Source organism: Parambassis ranga, chromosome 5 (genome assembly GCF_900634625.1).
Source record: "Parambassis ranga chromosome 5, fParRan2.1, whole genome shotgun sequence".
NCBI lineage: Eukaryota > Metazoa > Chordata > Actinopteri > Ambassidae > Parambassis > Parambassis ranga.
The window spans coordinates 16,928,097-16,948,160 of record NC_041026.1 but is presented as its reverse complement, the minus strand read 5'-3'; the positions used below and the strand labels follow the sequence as shown (position 1 = coordinate 16,948,160).

At 40.6% G+C, this 20,064-nt stretch overlaps 1 protein-coding gene across 1 annotated transcript in view; it reads left to right on the top strand.

The window, feature by feature from the left end:
* Positions 1 to 20,064, top strand: part of bsnb (bassoon (presynaptic cytomatrix protein) b) — a 58,977-nt gene that overhangs the window by 18,695 nt on the left and 20,218 nt on the right. The window contains exon 3 of the mRNA XM_028405263.1: positions 182 to 958. Coding sequence (XP_028261064.1) covers positions 182 to 958 — 777 coding nt within the window. The remainder of the gene's footprint in view (positions 1 to 181; positions 959 to 20,064) is intronic.

Sequence of the window (20,064 nt, the reverse complement as noted above, 5' to 3'; positions counted from 1 at the left end):
GCCAGTCAGTCACATAAACACATCAACACTCTTGTTTACATCCATTGTTGTGTTTTAGGTTTATCTTACTCAGATATCTATGTACAACATCTATGTTCCCATTTTTTCTGTTACTTTAACTCTAATTCCTCTACAGGATGTTACAGACACTGAGCCTTGTTTTCGTTGTTTTCTTTTTCAGATACAGGAGTGGTTATGTCTGAACTGTCAGATGCAGAGAGCACTGGGGATGGACATGACCACACCACGCTCCAAGAGTCAGCAACAGATCCACTCTCCTTCTCATGCAGCCAATCCAGAACTCAAACCTGATGCCCCAGCTCAGCCTGCACCCCAGACACACACGACTCCTCAGACGCAGCCTCCAGCACAGGCCCATCCAGCGCCTGGCCCTACTAGACAGACTGGTCCAGCTGGCCCAGGTCAGCAACAGATCAAGCTGCCTCCAGGGGCAGTTCCTCTCCCTGGAATGGCCAAGGCCCCATCTCAGCCTGATTTGTCCCGCAGTTCTCCTGCCCACCAACCCCACCAACCCCGCCAAGACCAGACCCGTAGCGCTGGGAGCTCCCCCTCACGACAACCCCCACCTCCAGAGCAGACTTTTGGAAAGTTGTTTGGCTTTGGTGCTTCTCTTTTTAACCAAGCTAGCACGCTTATATCTGAGACTACTCAACCCCAACAACAGCCCCCAAAACCAGGAGGACCACCTGGTCCAGGACCTGGGGCTGGTAAACCCTCAGGACCACAGCCTGCACAACAAGGGCCTCGGGGCCCTGTTCAGCAGCAGCAACAACAAGCTCCTCCAGACTCTTCTAAGCCCAAACCCTGCTGTCCCCTTTGTAAGACATCCCTGAACATAGGCAACACCGCAGAACAGCCCAACTACAACACCTGCACACAGTGCCACTCCCAAGTGTGCAACATGTGTGGATTCAATCCCACTCCACACCTAGTCGAGGTAAGGCTGATTTGATCAGTTTTGGTATCAGCTGTAAGTGTCTGATGGTCTGCAATGGCCTGCAGAGAACAGAATCGCTAAATTAAATGATTTATTGACATGTTTTTGTGAAAAGTGCTGTGTCACAGTGCAGTGAAATGGGTTTTCTTGTTATCCATTTGCGGCTGTCTGGTCGTGGAGTGAATAGCTACTTTACAGAGCATTCCTGTGAGTATGAATCAAGTAGCTGGCTTCAGGTTATGGGCAGCAATTGGCATTTGTTACTGAAGTTCTTTCCCCTATTCTACATCTGTGATTATATACATTTTGAAGATTTTGGCAGCATGTTCTATGTCCTGCGAATACACACATGCCTAATAAAAGCGTGTGAGTTAATTCTCTCCCCTCCCACCTCTCTCTCTCTGTTTCACAGTCAGAACCTGCTATGTTCTGCTCTGTCAGGGCCTTTCATGTAGATTCCAGAGTGAAGTCCAAGCTGTGACTCACCTCATCAGTGACTCTACCCTGGAGCAGCACAGAAATATATGACCAATCTGCAGGAAGCAGAGCCTTATCAAGTTCAGTTAAATGAATTATCTTTGTCTTGATTAGTCACATCCAGGGGTCAGCTGGGGGTATATTTTTTCCTTTAAGTGCCCCCTTGTCCTGTGTCATGGTGGGAATCTTGTTGGTGTGAATAGGGACTTGCAATAGCTTCCAAAGCTAGGCAATAACAGGGTTTAATTATGCAAATCAAGTCCAATTGAATGATAGCAGTAATAACAGGCTTGCTGCAGAGCTCTGGCTTTTATGGGCGAGTCTTGTCTTCCCAGGCATCTGGTTGTCACAGGCACTAGCACAGGCCATTCATAGATCGCTATGGAAACAGAGAGATAATTTGTTTGTCAGCCGTCTCTTTCATGCTTGGCTGCTGAGATGTTGTGGGCCTAGAAAAACTTTCAGACTGCTGTGGCTCCGTTTTCATGAGAGACTCATGAGAGAGTTATTTAGGTGTGCTGCGTTTCTGCTCTGCTGGCTAAGATGTGCCACTCAATCTAGCAGAAGGTGTATTTTTTTCCAAACACTTTCTGTTGTCATTCCATGACAGCCGGCAGGTGGGTCGCTGTAGAGTGGAAGAGTGCCATTTGGACATGGAGTAGTGCTTTGTACTTTGAGTTGTGGTTGCTCAGCTTGGTTTCCACAGCTTGTTTGGCACATTCACCCCCTTCATGCTCTTCTAATCCCTCCAAACTTTCTCTGTGTCCTATTAGTTTCTTAAGATTTTCTTGCCTATTGCCTGTTGGAGCTTCGGTATTACAGAAAAACATGCAATAACAACACCAAATGTAATAATTTTACAATAAAGACAAAAAAACACGTAATGCTGTGGCTGGAGTGGAAATTGTTACCCAAGCAGCAAAGGCCTTTTAACAAAAACCTTTTTTCTATGCTTAACTGGGCAGTTTTCTTATGCATGAAAATTAAAGAAATGAAACAAAAAGTATGGGATCCACATGAGGACAAACCTCGTGGGCAAAAATCTACCATCAGCCACCAAATTGCCAACCTCTACCTGTGTGCAAGTTAACAGAAAAGGTCAAGGCAACCCTTATACATTTTAAGGGAGAATGGGTTGGTGGCTGACATAATTGGGTGTTGGATTAAGTATTAGGTCTGACATCATTCTCATGTATTGTATTCATGATTGAAAAATCATTTCAGTGCAAAGCAGCAAACGCCACACCCAACAATGGTTGAGAGAGTCAGTGGTGCATGGAAAATGTCTGTGGTTTGGTTGTGTCAGGCTAAATGATAACAACATAACTGATTAAAGCTTTTCTATACCTAAGTGAATAACCAGATAATGCAGAGTTCACAGGGTTTGCTGATGCCAGCTGCAGGAGACTGCAGCAGCCCAACGTAATAGTAAATAATGAAGAAGCGAGAGAAAACCATTGTTGCCACTGATGTTGTGTGCACTATGTGCAGTCTGTGCACTATACGGAAGCTGACTTTGGATTTATGCTGTGTCTGAACTGCAGGTCAGTTGGTCTCATATCTTCAGAAACCCCTGACATTTTTGCACCATCAGATAGCGGGTGTTTATATCTCCCATTATTTGTGACTTTCTGACTCCAACACCCACACACCTCACAGTGTGATGCGTGGTTGTGAAAGAATCTGGGACTCTAATTGTATTTCAAGTGTTACTCAGCAGCTATGCTCAGCACTTTGAATACATCTTTGAAGAGATGCCCACTTCTTGCCATTTTTAGACAATGCCCCCCCCCTTTCATAATGTCTTCAGGGTGTCCATTCTGATCAACATTTGATTTACAGTGTGTCCAGAAAGCACATGTTAATCAATTAGTTCTGACAATCAATCATAACATCTCCCTCATGGAGGGTGCATGGCTTTCTAAACAAGATGTTGTAGTCTGCAGTGTTGATATCTGGAACAAGTAACGACTGCGATCAATGTGGATTTCACTCCCAGCAGGTCATACTACAAGCAAAGCAGTTTTGTCATCGGAGTGGCTGAAGAAGTTAGGCATCCTAATGCTGCTTTGTCATTTCTTTCAGTATGTCTGATTTGAAATTTATTTCATATTTCATTATTGGTAACCTCCATCTTGATGCCAGACTGAAGTGGAGATATTTGTGGCACACACAGCCACAACACCAAGGACACACAGATGGTTTTATTTTACTGCAAAGTCTGTCTGAAGCCTGTATTCCAGATAGACTTACCATCTACAGAGTGTTGTACCAAATCAAAGTTGGATCAGTTTTTGTGAACATGTCTTTTATCTTTACATATTTTCATAAAGACAGCTGACCTCCTCATTTTGAGGCAGCAGTTGTTTGAATTTCTAGCACATCCTTTGGTGCCTTTGCAGTGAAATTTTTGTCTGGGCACAACAAAGAGGTGGGCATGTGGATGTCCACACGGAGGCTCGTGTTCACTCTGATGAAAAAATGACATCACTTCCCAACATATAACTCATAGACTAACTTACATGAGAATTTTAATACCTGCCTGGTTAGTTACTATTAAATGAAATATAGTACAAGATAAGGCTGTTAGTGTTATTGTCACAGTCTCTGTGAAGATTCATCGTTTTTGTAATATTTGTCCTAATGTACCAGTGGCTTTGATCGTGATCAGTACTTAATAAATGTTTTTTTTTTTTAATAACTAAATACTTTCTGGGCATAGTAAGTAAATAATACAGCTGGGCATAGCAGACTTAAACATTACTCAAACTGAGTGGGGCAGTGTTTCTGTTGGCACTTCTCTTGCAGAGTTTTTTCACAGCATGGTGGTGCTTGTGGGATAGGCTAAAAATAGACTACAGTTCCCATGTGTATCCCAATGAAGGAACATCACCCAGTGCAGCGCTATGGCCCATTTGTGTTTGTTTTTTTTTTTAATATAGTTTGTGGACAACATTCAAAGACACCGGGGAGTCGGTTATACCAGGCTTCACTACACAGAAAATACCAAATTTAATAAGGATTTTTTTCATTTTCAATATTATGTCACAGACGTACATTGTTAAATCTTTGTTTTTAGAATATATGTCCACATCTATTTATAAGCTGGTTATTTTTCCTGCCACCAGCACAGACAGTTTACCTAAAATGTACTCTCCCTGTGTTAACAGCTCTGACAGTGTTTTCTCTAATAGAAAGTGAAAAAATGAGCTGTACACAGTGTCTATAAACCAATTTATAATTTATATAGGGCAGTGGATTAAAAAAACAAATGTATCTAAATTAATTAGAAATCTGAAGTTGTAAAGTATTGATTCAATAAGTCTTAAGCCATTTTACTGTCACTCCAAACCATCTCCTCTGGTAATAGATCAGCAGACATGACAGAATATGTCAGTGACGGTTCTAAAAAAATGTTTTTGCCGCTTGTAGAAACCAGAAAAAAATGTTTCATGAAAATACATTTTCTTTTATGTTATTAGTGACAGAATGCATAATTCATTGAGTGCGAATTAGGCTGAGCTGTATCTTATAAAAAATAGTCAGCCCCTTTTTAATCTATGATGAGATGATGAGTGCCAGTGTCTATGCGAGAGAGTGGAAGAACGGCAGAGGAGTATAAGGAGAGGAAGAAAAGAGGTGAAAGATTAGGGAGGAGGAGAAAGAAGAAAGTGAGAATCACAAATAATGAGTGAGAGGAGGCCAACTGTTTGTTACATTGCAGAAAATTTCACATCAATTAGTGCTGAGAATCCTGTGTGGGTCTGAGTAAATAAGATGTCCTTGTTTTGGGACTTTTCCTCCCCCATTATGCTTCTCAAGGAGATTAAAACCAACCTTGTGTCATTGTCGTCTCTCCAGAGTTTGGTCATGAATCACTGGAGAGACGGTTGCTCAGTTTTATTTGCAGTACACTGAATGTCAATCCTCATTCCCTGATCTCTCTGTTTTTCTGTCTCTCCTCTTGCCAGTCCATCCAAGCAGATAGAGCAGTCGCTGCCATGCTTTAGCTCTTACTCGACTACAGGTAGAGGTGTGTTTGACAGTTCCCAGCAGCCTTCTACAACATTATTTTTCCCTTGGCAGTTTACCTATACACCTAAATGTTTCGTTCCTATCATTAGGCAGACATTCTAATCTGACTCTGTGTGTCTATTATTGTAATATAAGTACACCCAGTGTTTATAATGAGTTAAAGGCCCTGAGTGGATCATTAGTAAAAGGACTGAATTTCTTACAGAACTGTAGAAAAAAGTGTAGAGAAACAGAAAACATAGCTCATCAATAATTCAGTGAGGGAGAACATTATAAATAGTTCATGCAGTGTTGAGCAGTGAGAGAGAGCTGTGTTTGATTCCACATGTCACATAAGGTCAGTGTGTGTGTGCTGGAAATGGATTACAGGAGAAATTCATAGGCGCAGGTGGATCTTCTATATGAAGCTGTTTATGTCTCTACTTAATCAAATACAGCACTTAAACGTACAAAAAAGTTACTTTTTCAAGACATATATTTAGTCTTTCATATCAGACATTTTCGTAAGGCTGCCTAATACCAACTTAAACTCTTCTGGCACCTCATAATAGATTAATTCCTCATTTATACTTGTCTGTTCTGCCTAAACATGCCTTTTCAGCTACTTAATGAGACTCTCTCCAGCTTCTAGAATATTAAGGTGGATCAGACAAACTCGAGTTTAATATTAGCATATGCTGCTGATGTGTCAGCAAAGTAAAGTTCAGCTGCAGTCTATTTTGGATCTGGTCCCAAACAGCAACGGTTTAGTCTGCCAAAAACAATGAAGAGGTGAAATAAGGTCAGCGATGTTGTGACATCAACATATTTACTAGCTAATAATTTCTTATTATACATTATATACACTATCTGCATTTTACAGTCTGTGATATGGCCTCACAGGCCTGCAGGACACAATGTTTAAACCATTTTGGGAGGATTGCTTTAAAAACAACCTTATTTTAGGACAGATTGCCTAATATGTGAATATAATTTGTAACATACTCTGCTAGAAGAATATTTTAAACAATTTTGTCAACATTGTCTTTAACACTGTGCCAACAAACGTAGAAGTCAATCTGATGGAAAAATTGATGAACACTTTTTATTGTCCTTGTATTTGTCACATATCAAGTTAAGAGTGAAAGCTATGGGATGTATGTTATCAGGAAGACATCATGATATTGGCTTTAAAATGAAATATTGGCAAATATGATGGAGATATAGATAAATTAACACAGATTAACAAGTAGCCTACTTATGTGGTTTCATAGCTTTTGAAGGATCCTGAACTGCTACCCTAGTTGTTTGATTGTGATAGCTCAGGCTTGACATTTCTCCAATATTACAAGTTTAATCACCCAATTTAATAACAAGCCCATTTTGCAATAAGAAAAGCAGATAATGAAACATATATTTAACCATATCGAGTAGAGTTTGATGATAATTCAGCTGACACTAAGAAGTATGCAAAAAAAAAAATCCATATCTTGAATGATGATATGCATTGATCTCAATTTCTATTTTTCCACCGAGTACCACAAACTAGCGTGAGACCCAGGCAGTGCCCTTGAAGACACTGGTGAACATATGTAGAACATGTAGTATTTGTGAATGTGCCACAGCTCTGTGGGAACATAGTTACCGCTGTCATACAGAGCCGCAGTATAGATGAACATGTCATTCTCATTCTTAAACATGCTGGAAGTGTTTTCTGAAGGTTGGCACCAGCCTGTGTCTCCCTCAGGAGTCTCGTCCAAAGCCAGATGGCTGGCGGCATCAGGCATCCAAGCCTGCCGCGCTCAGCCTGGCTGCTCCCAAAGTGATGATGGTACGCCATCACAGATTCAGACACCCACCAGGCCTCAATCAGCTGCTTGCCACCTTTTAATGCTACCATGATCCTCAGTGCTGCCTGTATTACAGCATAATGTGCCTTTATAAACCCATGAAGACTGGGGTACTGTAAGAGACACAAGCCCAGATGCATCTTCCATCAATGTGAGCATGCATTAACACCCACAGAGACATGATACTGGCAGACTGAAGGCTGCAGTCACAGTACACACAGTGTTTTCCAAGTTTTTAATTTGTCAATCTCAATGTAAAACATGATTACACTCTAAGTAAAGACACAAAAATGTTGTTGACAAGGAAAACCAACAATAACACGAGCACATAAAAAACAGTCTGTTTTTGTCTTATTTTATCAAATGACAGAATGGATTATACTGCTCACACACACAACACATCCATGTGCATAAATGACAGAGTAGGTAATTGTCAGCGGAGTATTGGTCTAAAGACAGACAAAGTCAACAGCTAAGTTAACCCAAGCCTAGACTTTTGGCCTGTGGGCTGACATACATGTCAAACTATTGTTTTCTTACTTCTCTTATGTTTTCATCTGCTATTCAGCTAGGCTTAGACATCAAAACTATTTGGTTAGGTTTAAAAAATATAATGTTTCAGGGAAGGACACCTTTTTACAGTTTTAATCTCACATAGCAATCCTCCTGGCTTCCCCATCTATCTTGGCGATGAGTTCCATCCATACTAGATGATTTTATATACAACTGCAGGGCAGCTGTGTAAACTGTTGCATAGAAGTTCATTTTAAAATGCTAATCTTAGCATCTGACAGTTTTAAAAGAAAGAAAAAAGCCTTGTGAAACACACACACACACACACACTCCCCTGCCTATTTCCCCACTCTCTTATTTCAAATGCATTAATTTGGTGAACTGTGTGAGCCTAACTGGGCACGCTGTAAAACTGCCATTATGCCAAAGGCAGGAATAGGTTGTTATGAAATATGTCATTGTTGGCTTGTACCTATTTCATTTCAGCCCTTTCTCATCTGTGTTGTACTGCACCAGAATTTAAATTTAGGTGACATTTAAATTTAGGTGACTTGCCAGATACATAAAACCTTCACCTTGACATGTCATTTTTTTTAATGTGACACTGTAGTTATTTTGTTTTCCCGTCTCTTGTTTCTGTCTACGATGGCTACACATACATACACCCTCCCCTCCCCTTCCCCCTGTCTGCATGCCTTATTAGGGGCCTGCTTGCTGTTGACACATTGATCGAATTGGCAATTACTTCTGGTTGAACCATTCACAGTTGACATTGCAACAGGGGTACTCATTGCGCTTGATCTAGTCTACATTGTGTTGACACAACACAGCAGGGTACGGATTTAGAAAAACTCTTTACATAGTGAGACAGGGTACCTACAAGTACACAAACAAAATAGACAGAGATGGGTGTGTTTTCTGTGGCATTGCAGAGCTAATAGTTATATAGAGTGTTGCTAATCCATGTTAAGGGAAGATAGTGATCCCCTTGAGTACAGTGCTTAACCCCAACACACCACTGCAAAGATCCACCCACACAAATAAGTGCCATCTGAGAATAGTAAGCCATGTTAGATGATTAAACCGAGACAAAGCCATTTCGTCTTTGTCTAATAGATACAGTACATTAGCATTAAAGAGACTGCAAGGGGAATCTTTCCTCTATATCCTGCATTTCTGAATTACAGTACAATAGTGATAATATTCAGTACATGACTGTGGAAGATGATGTGATGTACAGTACAGCAATGACTGCTTCCTGGTGAGATTATGCAGCACCCAGCACAGATGGCTCGCTGGTTTGGGGGCTTAAATGTCACTCACTCTCATCTCTGGGACCTCTATGTTTGGCATCAGGCTCTGGGCTCAGACTGAGTTGCAAACTTGGTTTAAACTTCATAGCTCTTCTAAGGCATCCAGAGACAGCCAGAAAGCTGGCAGAACATATTTTACATTCAACTCTTACTTTTTCGGCTTTTTAAGATATTTGAAATGTTGTTCCCCATACTGTTTTGCCGGATGCTGAAGAGTGACAAAAAATGAAAAACGGATAAAAGCAAACTCTACGATGTGCTTCCTCTTTTGATTATATGATTGCATTGTATTTTAGTTTATTCTGCCACATTTCTGTGCAACACGACTGTTCATTTTTCACAAAAGGTCTTTAAGGTCAGCCTCGACCTGTTCAAAGCCCTGCCTGCACCAGCAGCAATAGCAGCTCTTTTGATGAATGACTATCTGAGGTGCACAGTGACCATACTGAACTTAAATTACCTCTCCAGTCCTTCTGTGAGTCTGTCATCAAATGCCCTTTCTCTCTTACCTTGTGAGCAAATGTGCTTTGAAGCCTACAAGGAACCTCAGCATTGGCTTAATCACCTCTTCAGATTTCATCATCTTCAAGGCCTGGTGGCTATGCTAACGAGCTTTAGCCAAGCTCCAGGGGCCCCCTGGCAGGACTGTGTCTATCCTCGCTGTCAGAGTCACAGAGGTGGGCCAGTGCAGTCCTCCCACCGCTGCTCGGCCCTCTTGTCTCAACATATCATTTCATTCTCATCTTGGGTGCTCCTGCTCTCTCTCTCTTCCCCACAGCATCTCCAGCATGCATTTGCTCCCTAATGCTGGCATTAGGAAAGAACGTGGGGGTTAGTTGAATGTGCTTGACGCTCAGAGGCTGCAAATACTAAAAGGCTGCCAACACAAATGTGAGATTATAAAGCAGAGATGTGTGGTTGTATGTCAAGGGAACACAAAAACACAGTCAGACAGAGGGTGAGCTATAATGAAACAGGGCACGAGATTGCGAGACAAAATGAAAGAGATAAAGCTCAGTGATCGCACAGATATTACATTTAACCCCTTGCTAATCTTCTCAGTGCTGCAGCTGTCGGGCAGCTCTGGAGATGACCAGATCAGTTAGTCAGTGTCAGTGTCAGAGCTGCTGGCCAGAACAGCAATAACAACAAAAGCAAAAGCAGCATGAAGACCATTACAGTCACTCAGCGAGATGGTCTTCATGCTGTCACTATTTGTGAAAACATTGTGGCTGTGCTGCCGGTGTGGATGGATACACCGTTCACCTACATTCTTATATGTACCCAGAGGCCTTCATTATGTATTAGTAAATACTATAAAAATATCTGATCAATCTACATGATTGATTTTCATTTTTGCTACTAGGAGAGATGATTGATCCATTCTTTGTAGAACTCTACATCTTGGACCACCATAAAGTTGCACAGCAGCAAAGGCATAATCATCACTGTCAAACTGGCAGCCTGAGGCCCCAGTCAGGATAGGGATCATCCTCTAGCTTGTTGTTGTCACGTTTGAATACAGCAGCCTATCCACCTTCTGGACGACCCTGCATTGATGTCTAAGCTAAGGTAGCAAATGAAGGCACAGTGGCTGATGTTATTCATTTTCTCAGACTCCGCTAACTCTGCAATGTTTAATTAACCCAAACAGAAATATCACAAAAGTTACTGACCCCAAACTTTTTTTTGTAAAACATTTAGAGCTCAACATGCATAATTTATGCATGACTTACCTCCTCGGTGCCTGTAATGTTGTGGCAGCGTGAGGATGCATGTTGTTTTGTCCAGTAAGAACTGAGGGTGTTTAATATTTTAATCAGTGTGCCAACCTTTTGGTTAACTGGCTAGTTTTAGAGCCAAGCAAATTTTGTGATTGACGACTGCAGTTACAGTATGTTTTTACTTTTCATGTTTAATAAACTACCATACCTGTCTTTGGCCTCCTCTGCCTCCCAGTCTCTTTCTAAAGAATAATTGTTGTTTCTCTCGTTGATGGGAAGCCTCATTTCCTTGGACTAACCTGGAAAGATAACATGTGGGGAAAATTTTACATCAGTATGAGGAAGAGACAAAGCTTAAGTTGCAGCTATTTTACTTGTATTTCCTGTTTCACTGTTGCTTTTTCTTATCTGTCTTTTCTTCTTGTGTCACTTATCTTTCTTACATTATCCTATTAATCTTTTGTAAGCCTGGTTAATCTCCTTTTAATGGAAGTCACACATCCATGCTTCATTATGTTTTATTTTATTCACAGAGTTTACTAAGAAATGACTTCTATTTCTTTTTTAAAGAGGACCAGATCATATGGAGTACAGATATTTTTAGTAGCTGCTTGTTTATGCTGCCTTACTGCTAAATAGAAATAAAATGCATGCATATATGCATGGAATGGCTCTGATTAGCAACCTGTCTGTGAGACTGCTACAGAATTAGCTGGCATATATATTTTCCCTGCACTTGTTCCATTAAAGCTGTCATCTTACCATGCTCTGGTGTTAGGTTATAGCTTGAGTAACTTCTCTGAAACTCTAACGTGAGGTACATAAATTTTACTTGCTTGGCTGCTAGCTGTAGCTTTGCCAGGCAGGAGTAATAGGAACTCATCTAAAATAAAACAGGGCTGAGGAGACAGCCTGATTAACTTGTCCTGGGGATAGACATATGTGACAAGATGAGACACATGAGTTGTTTGGGCTTTGCTGTTAACCACATTGTGAAATGGGTTTGTTTGGTTGCAGCTTGATTAACTTTATAGCTCTGACTTTTCTCGTTGCCGCTGCCCTAGTCCTGTTTTTGTCCTTTTGTTTGAGTTTTGCAAAATGTACAGCTGACTCCTTAATCTTCATGGCATCAACCATTTTCTGTGTGTTACTGCAGATACGCAACACTATTATCAAGGAGTGCATGCATCTGACTTAATCTGGACTGAGCCACGCTGCATTTCCGTGCCTTACTGTCTTGCTGACATTAAGTCTGTATACTGATTAAAGGTGGAGAATAGCATATGAGTCAGGAAATATGACTGCGCAATCAAGGGGGTTGGGAGTTTGAGGCAAGACACATCAAAGACTTTTTTATTATACTGACTACATTAGACGGTTTGACCACAAAGAGAGGTGCATTCACCATACTAAGCTGAGCTGTGTGCAGATTCTGTGGGTGCTTTTAAAGGGATATTGCAGAGGGATAAACACAGCAATTCATTTTGAATATTCTCAGGGCAAATTAGCAGAGCTGGGCTGTAAGGCTTAACAAAAAAAGAGTCACAGCTTCAACTGTCCCCTGTCTGACAAGTCCTCAAGTGTATGAGGAGGGATTTTGGATTGTTCTTGTCCTCTAGGAAAGATGTTTCTTTTTCAAGGGATGAAAGAGGTGGATCCGCACCATCTCTACAAATGATTCAGATATATTTAGCTGTAGTGGAGGCGATGGATTAGGCTTATTAGATACAAGCGTTCTTAAAAAAAAAAGTTTGTTCCTCTTATCTTACATTATATCCACTTCATTGTGGATACAATATTAAAGTTCCGAGCTTCCATTAATTTGACTGTGTTGATATTGAAAGATCTGAGTATATCAGAAATAGGCCCACACGCGAATAAGAGTAAACACACGACCGAACTGACAAAAAAATGTTTTTACGGACATGGTTTGGACTTGCTAATAATCAGTAATTGTTGGAATAATGGGAACAGGATTATAAAATAAACAAAACAACTCATTGGTTTCACAGTTTCCACAATTTTAAGTCACAGAAGGTTAAACCTCAAGTGTATCCCAAGTGAACCAGAGAATAAAAATAATCTATTCATTGTATTGCTATTTGTTTAATTTATCTATCAATAATTTAGCTGTATCTCAGACAGGTCAGGATAGAGCAAGGGTGTGATGTTTTGAATCAGAGACTGCTGAACAGTGGGGAGCAGATACGCAGAAGTAGTCCTCCTAAAACTGACCCCTTCTTATGAAGTTATCAGTGCAGAGCGGGCATTATCTACAATAGCAGGAAATAATAATTAAACATTTGATAGAACTGAGGAAGATTATGTTGCAGAATGGCATTGTCTACTGTGTCAAATGCTGCAACTTAGAGAGGCAGGACTGAGCAACATCTAGAGACCGCTGCCATGAGGAGGTTGAGAGTTATTGCTGTTTTAGGATCTTGCTGTTGTTCATATGTGATTACATGTGGAAGGATGTAACCGGTCGAATGCTTCTGAAGCCTTTATATTCTTACTTACAAAAAAACAACAAAAACATAACAGGAATGGACAGACGTATCATCTAGAAATTTGAAACATGCAAGATCTTGTTGAGAGGCCCCTACTGAGGTTGAGAGAGAAACTCACCGATCTGAGCTGACCCCAGTGTGGGCTAAAACAGAGCACCTGTTGGCCCTTTTGAAACAAATAGAAATGGACAGAATATGAAAATACAGAGCAGGAAACATGACCTGACCCACTGCTACTCTGCCCCCAGAGGGACAGCACAGACAGACACACACACATAATGACAGATGACACACTGGTGTCCTACAGCAACACACTCTGCTGGAGAGACTCTGCACTTCACACAAAAGTGAATGCCAGTGGTTTGGAAACATTAATAGTCTACTGTAATCATCCCAGTAAAATGCTTGTTGATGCACATTAGTCTTCAATTATTAAGTAAGGAATAGGATTAGTTTTTAAGACCTGCTTATTCATATTTTTTTTCCTATAAAGAAAAACAGATATTAGCGAAGAGACCAAGGATACCAAAACTAAGGATAATTATACTTTAAAACTTAAATGACACATTTAGCATGCCCTTATGCATTATTCCAATGTCTAAGCAAATATTGCTCATTTTGTTAGTTTTTTTAAATTATTTAGCTAAGCTGAACACAGGCACAGTTTGTTCAATTAAGCTGTGATGTGCAGTGACTTGTTTCACCAGTTTTATTTAAGGGGTTCTTACATTTATTCTTACTAAATTATGTCAAGGCATGTATTTAGTACAAATCATAACAAGATCCTTTGTACTACCAACGTGACCTTCTTCAACCTGGTTTAACATTATTCTGATAGAAATAATAGCAGAAAAGAAGGGTTGTGTACCTTCTTGACAACCCCTGACCCTGAGGCAGCAGAAGCTGCATTCAGTCAGTGCAACGCAGTGTGCAGACACTCTGTGTCTCATCCTGCAAAACTTCTTGTCATCACCTTGTCATAATCATTCATCTGTATTTTGAACATTCATCTTGGATGCACTGTGTGGGACTGCACACTAGTGACTGTGGTTGAGTCCTGCTTGCTCAGTGGATGATCCTTCATTTCCTCTCTAATCCACAGGCCTCACCACGTGTCCCCATTGAAGGAGTCCCAGGGGATTGACCTACATACCTGCTGACTTTTACTGACCTGTCACAGAGGTGGCGTGGCGTGGCACAACCTGGCACACTGCTGGGACATGTGCTCTGTCACGCTTCATGCTGTGCACTTGGTAGTCTTAGAACACTGGTCACTCAGAGTGTGCATAATAGAAATGGATACGGTGCTTTAAAGGACTCTTAATAGGGCTTTAACCGAATAACCTGCTCTGCTGATCTTTGGTCCTCAGTGTGAATATCACTGCAGTGCAAGGTAGTGGATTTTTATTGTGTGTTTTATATGCATGTGTGCATACCTGCAGTGTTTAAGTGCTTACTTAGTCTCAACATGTTTGGGCAGCAAACTGTGTGCGGCACCTTTCCCCACTCACCTTATACTCTCCCTGTTCACACCTGCTTGGCAGCACGCCCCTGTGCACGTGGTAGTTAATAATTCACACTGACCCTCTGCTCTCCTGACCTTCACTTGTTACGAATTAATTATGACTTCCTCCATCGTGTGCCTCATTAATCTCTGTGGGACGCAGAACTCACAGGATTATTATGATGATTTGTGCCTTTGTTGTTACGTAGTTATCCTCCTGTATTTCGCTGCTCTTTGAAGGTTGATATGGTTGGTTCTTTTGTTGTGCTTTGTCAAAAATAATTTATATTCAGGTAGTGTCTGTTTTGATGGAAAAGATGGGAAAGCTGTTGTTGTTACTTGAGGATAACTAATGTGGGAAGGAGACAGAGTTTGACATTTAGAAATAAAATTTTAGTCGAGAGGATTACACATGATGCGTGACTGTTTCTGCAAATGTTTAATGCTGCATAGCTGTCATTCTTCTAGTCCCTTTCTTTTACATCTCTTTTCTTTTACATTTCTTTTACTTTAACAACAACAGTAACATTGCCTCTATATTCTTTTGCTTTGGTACTTTTTCACTGAGGCATGAAAGGTAGCACTATAATTTACATGTTCTTTTCTGTCACAAACATCACTTTGTATCCTCCACAGCACTGCCTTAGCATTCACAATAAAATGTACAATTTTAAAAGTACCGGTACCGGCGAAACATGGTTACACTTAATGGTAATGAGCACCTAAAATATTACAGTATGTTTCATTGAGGTATGTGACTGCATTTAATGGCAGCTGACATTTCTTGGTCACAGCTTGCAGTCTGGTTTCTGGAAGAGGAACCAGGTGGGGGAAAGACTCTTGCTGCGAGTTGACTGACAGTAAGAGAGGAATACACCGAGATGGTGACTGCACACAGTAGTACTGGGTTTCTGCCATTTTTATGACCACCTTGTCAAAACATAGTGTGTGTGTGTGTGTGCGTGTGTGCGTGTGTGCGTGTGCGCGTGGTTGTTTGTGTCAGAAAGTGGGACTGTTACCATCGTTTGTGCAGTGAATAAGAGCTGAAATGAAATTAACAAGACTGGTGTTAAATATGCAGCCTACTCCAAGTGCAATATTTAGCAGGATGCTGGAATCTGATGCTGTGCACTGTTTGTTTTTTATGTCTGCGCATTCATGTTGTTGTGTGGGTGTGTATGCTCCCACAGGGCTTCATATATCTCTCTCCATGAAATTATGCACTCTCTGGCTCCCTCCATGGGTAGGAAGTGTTAAATGTTCCCACAGTGTTCTACCTTATCAGCAGTGTGGCTGTTATATGTAAGCTTTTTTTTTAACCTAAATATTCTTTGTGTGCATTTTTATTTATCTATTGCCACAAAAAAGTGTGTGAGTCCAGTGGGACATTTAAGTTCATTATTTCCCAAAAGTATTCTGGCTACGGTGTGCAGTCATAGGTCCCCTGGGGACTAGATTTTTAGACAGAAATCAATCAATCAATCAATCATGCTATTAATCAAAATTAAGAAAAAATAGAATATATATATACTATGACAAACAAATTTTTAAAAACAGGTGAAAACAGGTGTAAATCATTATTTTACTCATTCTAATTCCCTGAGATGCCAGCACCCTCTCAGTCAATTGTGATACAATGTTGTGTAGGGAATGGCAGACTGCAAAGAGACTGCCTTTTTTATCCAATTTTTTTAGTGGTAATATGTTTTATGTTGTTTTTTATTTCAAACAATGTTTTATGTTTTTTATAAATGACATTTTTATAGTGCTTGTGAAAATGTAATGTACAAAATAAATCATGTTTCTTCTTTGAGGCTACTATCTGGAAGACCAGACTGCTGGGGTTTGCAACTTAATTTTTTTGAAGGGTGCCTGAAGTAAGAGCCTTCTTTTAACTTGTGCTTGTTTTTTTGTTTTGTTTTGTATATTTTTTTTTACAAACTTCTGTAACAGCCTCTGTAGCCTGGAGTTCATCCTCTGTTTTTGAGTGGTTGGTTGGTTTTCTTGCTCTAAGTGAATATCCTAAATGAAGCATTCTACACAGGGAGACATGCTCGAACTAAGTTCAGGATGGTACATTTCTTAACAGTGATCCCACAAAGAATCCACATTGGAGTGATTTTAATTTGTTATTCGCATGTCTGACTTGAGCCTCAGTTGTCATGTGTAGTCTGGATAATTGAGAAACACTCCCTGGTGATTTGGTTAAAAATAGGCCTAACAATTCCTGCAGAGACACGCACAGACACACGTACAGTCATACTCGAATGCACACATTGTGTGAGTGATCAGGGCTGTAATGTCTCACAAGCTCCTGTGAGAGAAGGATCAATCTATGAGAATGGGATCAATCTCTCTGACCTTTACCTTATGGTAACATGCAGTGTTCAATCTCTCATTATTTTGACTGTGAAAGGGCAGCTCTACTGGCTGAGAATTACCGCACTGCCCGTGTTCACAGTCCCTACCTTTGTCTCTCATGACAATGTCACACCTCTTACTGCTCTCGCAGCTCCACTCTTGCTACCTGCAAAAATAGATTGTGTCAAACACACCAAACACTTTTTCTTCAGCTGCACTGATGCCTGATAGTGCGTAAGGTATTTTTTTTCCTGATCTATAGTGTAGTAGCAGATCTGTTGACGAGATTTTTAACCGTGAAATAAGATGGTTGTTGTTATTATACTGGGATCAATGCACGCACCCCAAACCCCAAACCCCAAAGGAAACAGGATGTAGTGTGTGTATGCAGACTTGTGAAACTGCATCTCAGTCTGTGTGTGTGTGTGTATATATTTGGATTTTAAGTGGACTCAGGGATTTTAAATAAATTTAAAAAACTCGGCACATATATACAGATTGTTTATCCTCACCGATTGTTCTTCTGTTTTCTCTAGCTCTAGAAAATCCAGATGATAAATTTTAACATAATGAGATATTGATCAGAATGCATCGGTGTTGGCAGCAGAGTGATGGACATTGAATTCAATTGTGCAGTGGAAGCAAAAGCTCCTCGAACAAGACACGGAAAATCGCTTGTTAACACAGCACATGTTACACAAGCAGACAATAACTGCTTCATTCACTGACCCTATACGCTGATTACAATCAGCGTATAGGGTCATATGCATCTGAATTACAGATCAGAGCCAATGTTAAGTACCCACTCCACTGAGCAGACAAGTTAACCTCCTGCCATTTAATGGGGTTAACAATTCACTAACAGGATGATCCCACTAACAAACTGAGCCTGTGACACACATAATGAGAGATTGAACACACATATTGATGTGGCACAGCCACAAACCCTAACTTACACAATTATTTCCTGAAAATACAAACATTCAATAATCCCTAAAACACAACCAAATTACAGAACAAAGCTCCACATTTAAAAAAGCAGTTTAATTTGCTCGTATTAAGCTGCCACAGAGACTTGGTTCAGGGTACATTAAAGGGCTGTCTCTTATTCAGTCTTTATTTTCTCCACGCAGTGTGGGTAGAGGTGGGAAGCACACCAGCCCACATTGCTCACTGCTGTACAAGCTAAAGCACTCTACATGAATAATTTGCTACTCCTAGCTCTGGTCTGGCCTTGCTCCTCTCTCTCTTTCACCCACGCAGTGATGTTATGCTGATTCAGGAGCAAAGAGGGGAGTTTGGCAGTGCCAACATGGCAGGAAGAAAGCTGCTCCATTAGAAAAAAAAATGTTCATTAGTATTTAAATTAGGTCCTGCTTTAATACACATGTCCAAACCTCAAAGATTCTGCTGTTAAGGATGGAGGGAATCAACTTCAGAACTGTGATGATCATGTACTCATATGCATGCATGCCTCCTCACTGTCTATATTAGTGCATAGCTTCAGTAGTGGCCTGTCAGCTCCACTGTGTGCTGGCTGTCCACAAACACACAGCCGCTTGTGAAAGAACAGGCACAGATGGCTAGTTCTGAGACTACTGCACCTGTTTATATATAGCTTCTCAGTACAGCACTTGAGAGATATGAAAACAAAGCGAGTCTGTCTGTTGGGCATGCCAATGGCTCCGTACATGCTCCCTGGTCTCAGTTGAGACAACAGACTCCTGTAGGATTTGGGCACATTAACAAAGGTTTTATCTTGTACAGGAAAATAGCATCAGTAAAAATAGCATTAGAAACGTAGACACAATGTCTCTCTTTACTGCATTATATTTGATTTTGGCCACTCACCCTGTTTGGAAATATCACTTTGTCAAACTATGTGGGTGAAGCCAGTACCTCAAGTTACCCACCATTTTTTTTTCTGTTGTTGAAAGGTTTTTTAAGCTGACCGAGTGTTTGCCAGGCTTTTATTTTTATCTCCCTTTATGCAGAAAAATATTGTAGCTGCCCACACCACAGTTAGAGCAGCATTATCCAAGGCTGAACTGCAGATTCACACTATTCTCAATTCCAAAGGCAGCTTTTCTAATGGATGGAGTTGCATAATTTATCACACATGTTGCGTAATGGCTCTGATTGAGTTATTATGAGGTTCCATGTTTGCTGTATTCTCTGGGTGCCAGTTGCATGCTACTTCAGTTGTAGGTAATTTGTTTGGTGGGATTTCAGTCTCCCAACTTTTACCTGTCCACTGCCAGCTAGTTAGTTAGTAGTTTGCTATCTAGATCCCTAAGTGAAAAATAAGAGTGAAGGTGCTCTACCCTTATTAGGGGTTGATTGATTGATTGATTGATTGATTGATTGATTGCATCTGAGGGTTGTTAGGTTCACTGACAGCTGTCCCAAAAATCATTTTATAAGATCTGGTGTTGGTGATAATGCTCGTGCATGTTTCTATCCCAACATATCCTTAATAAATGACACATTCTGTAATTATAACCCCCAGATATGACATAAGGTTACACAAGATGACCGAATGGAACATATGGCCGTATGGCCCAACATCATCTGACTGTGCCACACAGATCTGCAAAAGTCCACAGAAAGAGGATGGGAGGTTGGATGGCAGCCAACTTTCACCCGTTGCCATATTTTGTGCTTCATTCACTTTTGTATCATTTTCATTCACAGTTAAAGTTCTTTTTAGGTATTAAAAAACATTTAAAGGTAAACAGCGGCTGATCTATACTGCATTTACTCTACTTTGTATGTATGTATGTATATATTTGTATGTGTTATGCTGCCATGGTAGGCCAGTTCAGCTGAATACTGTAGTC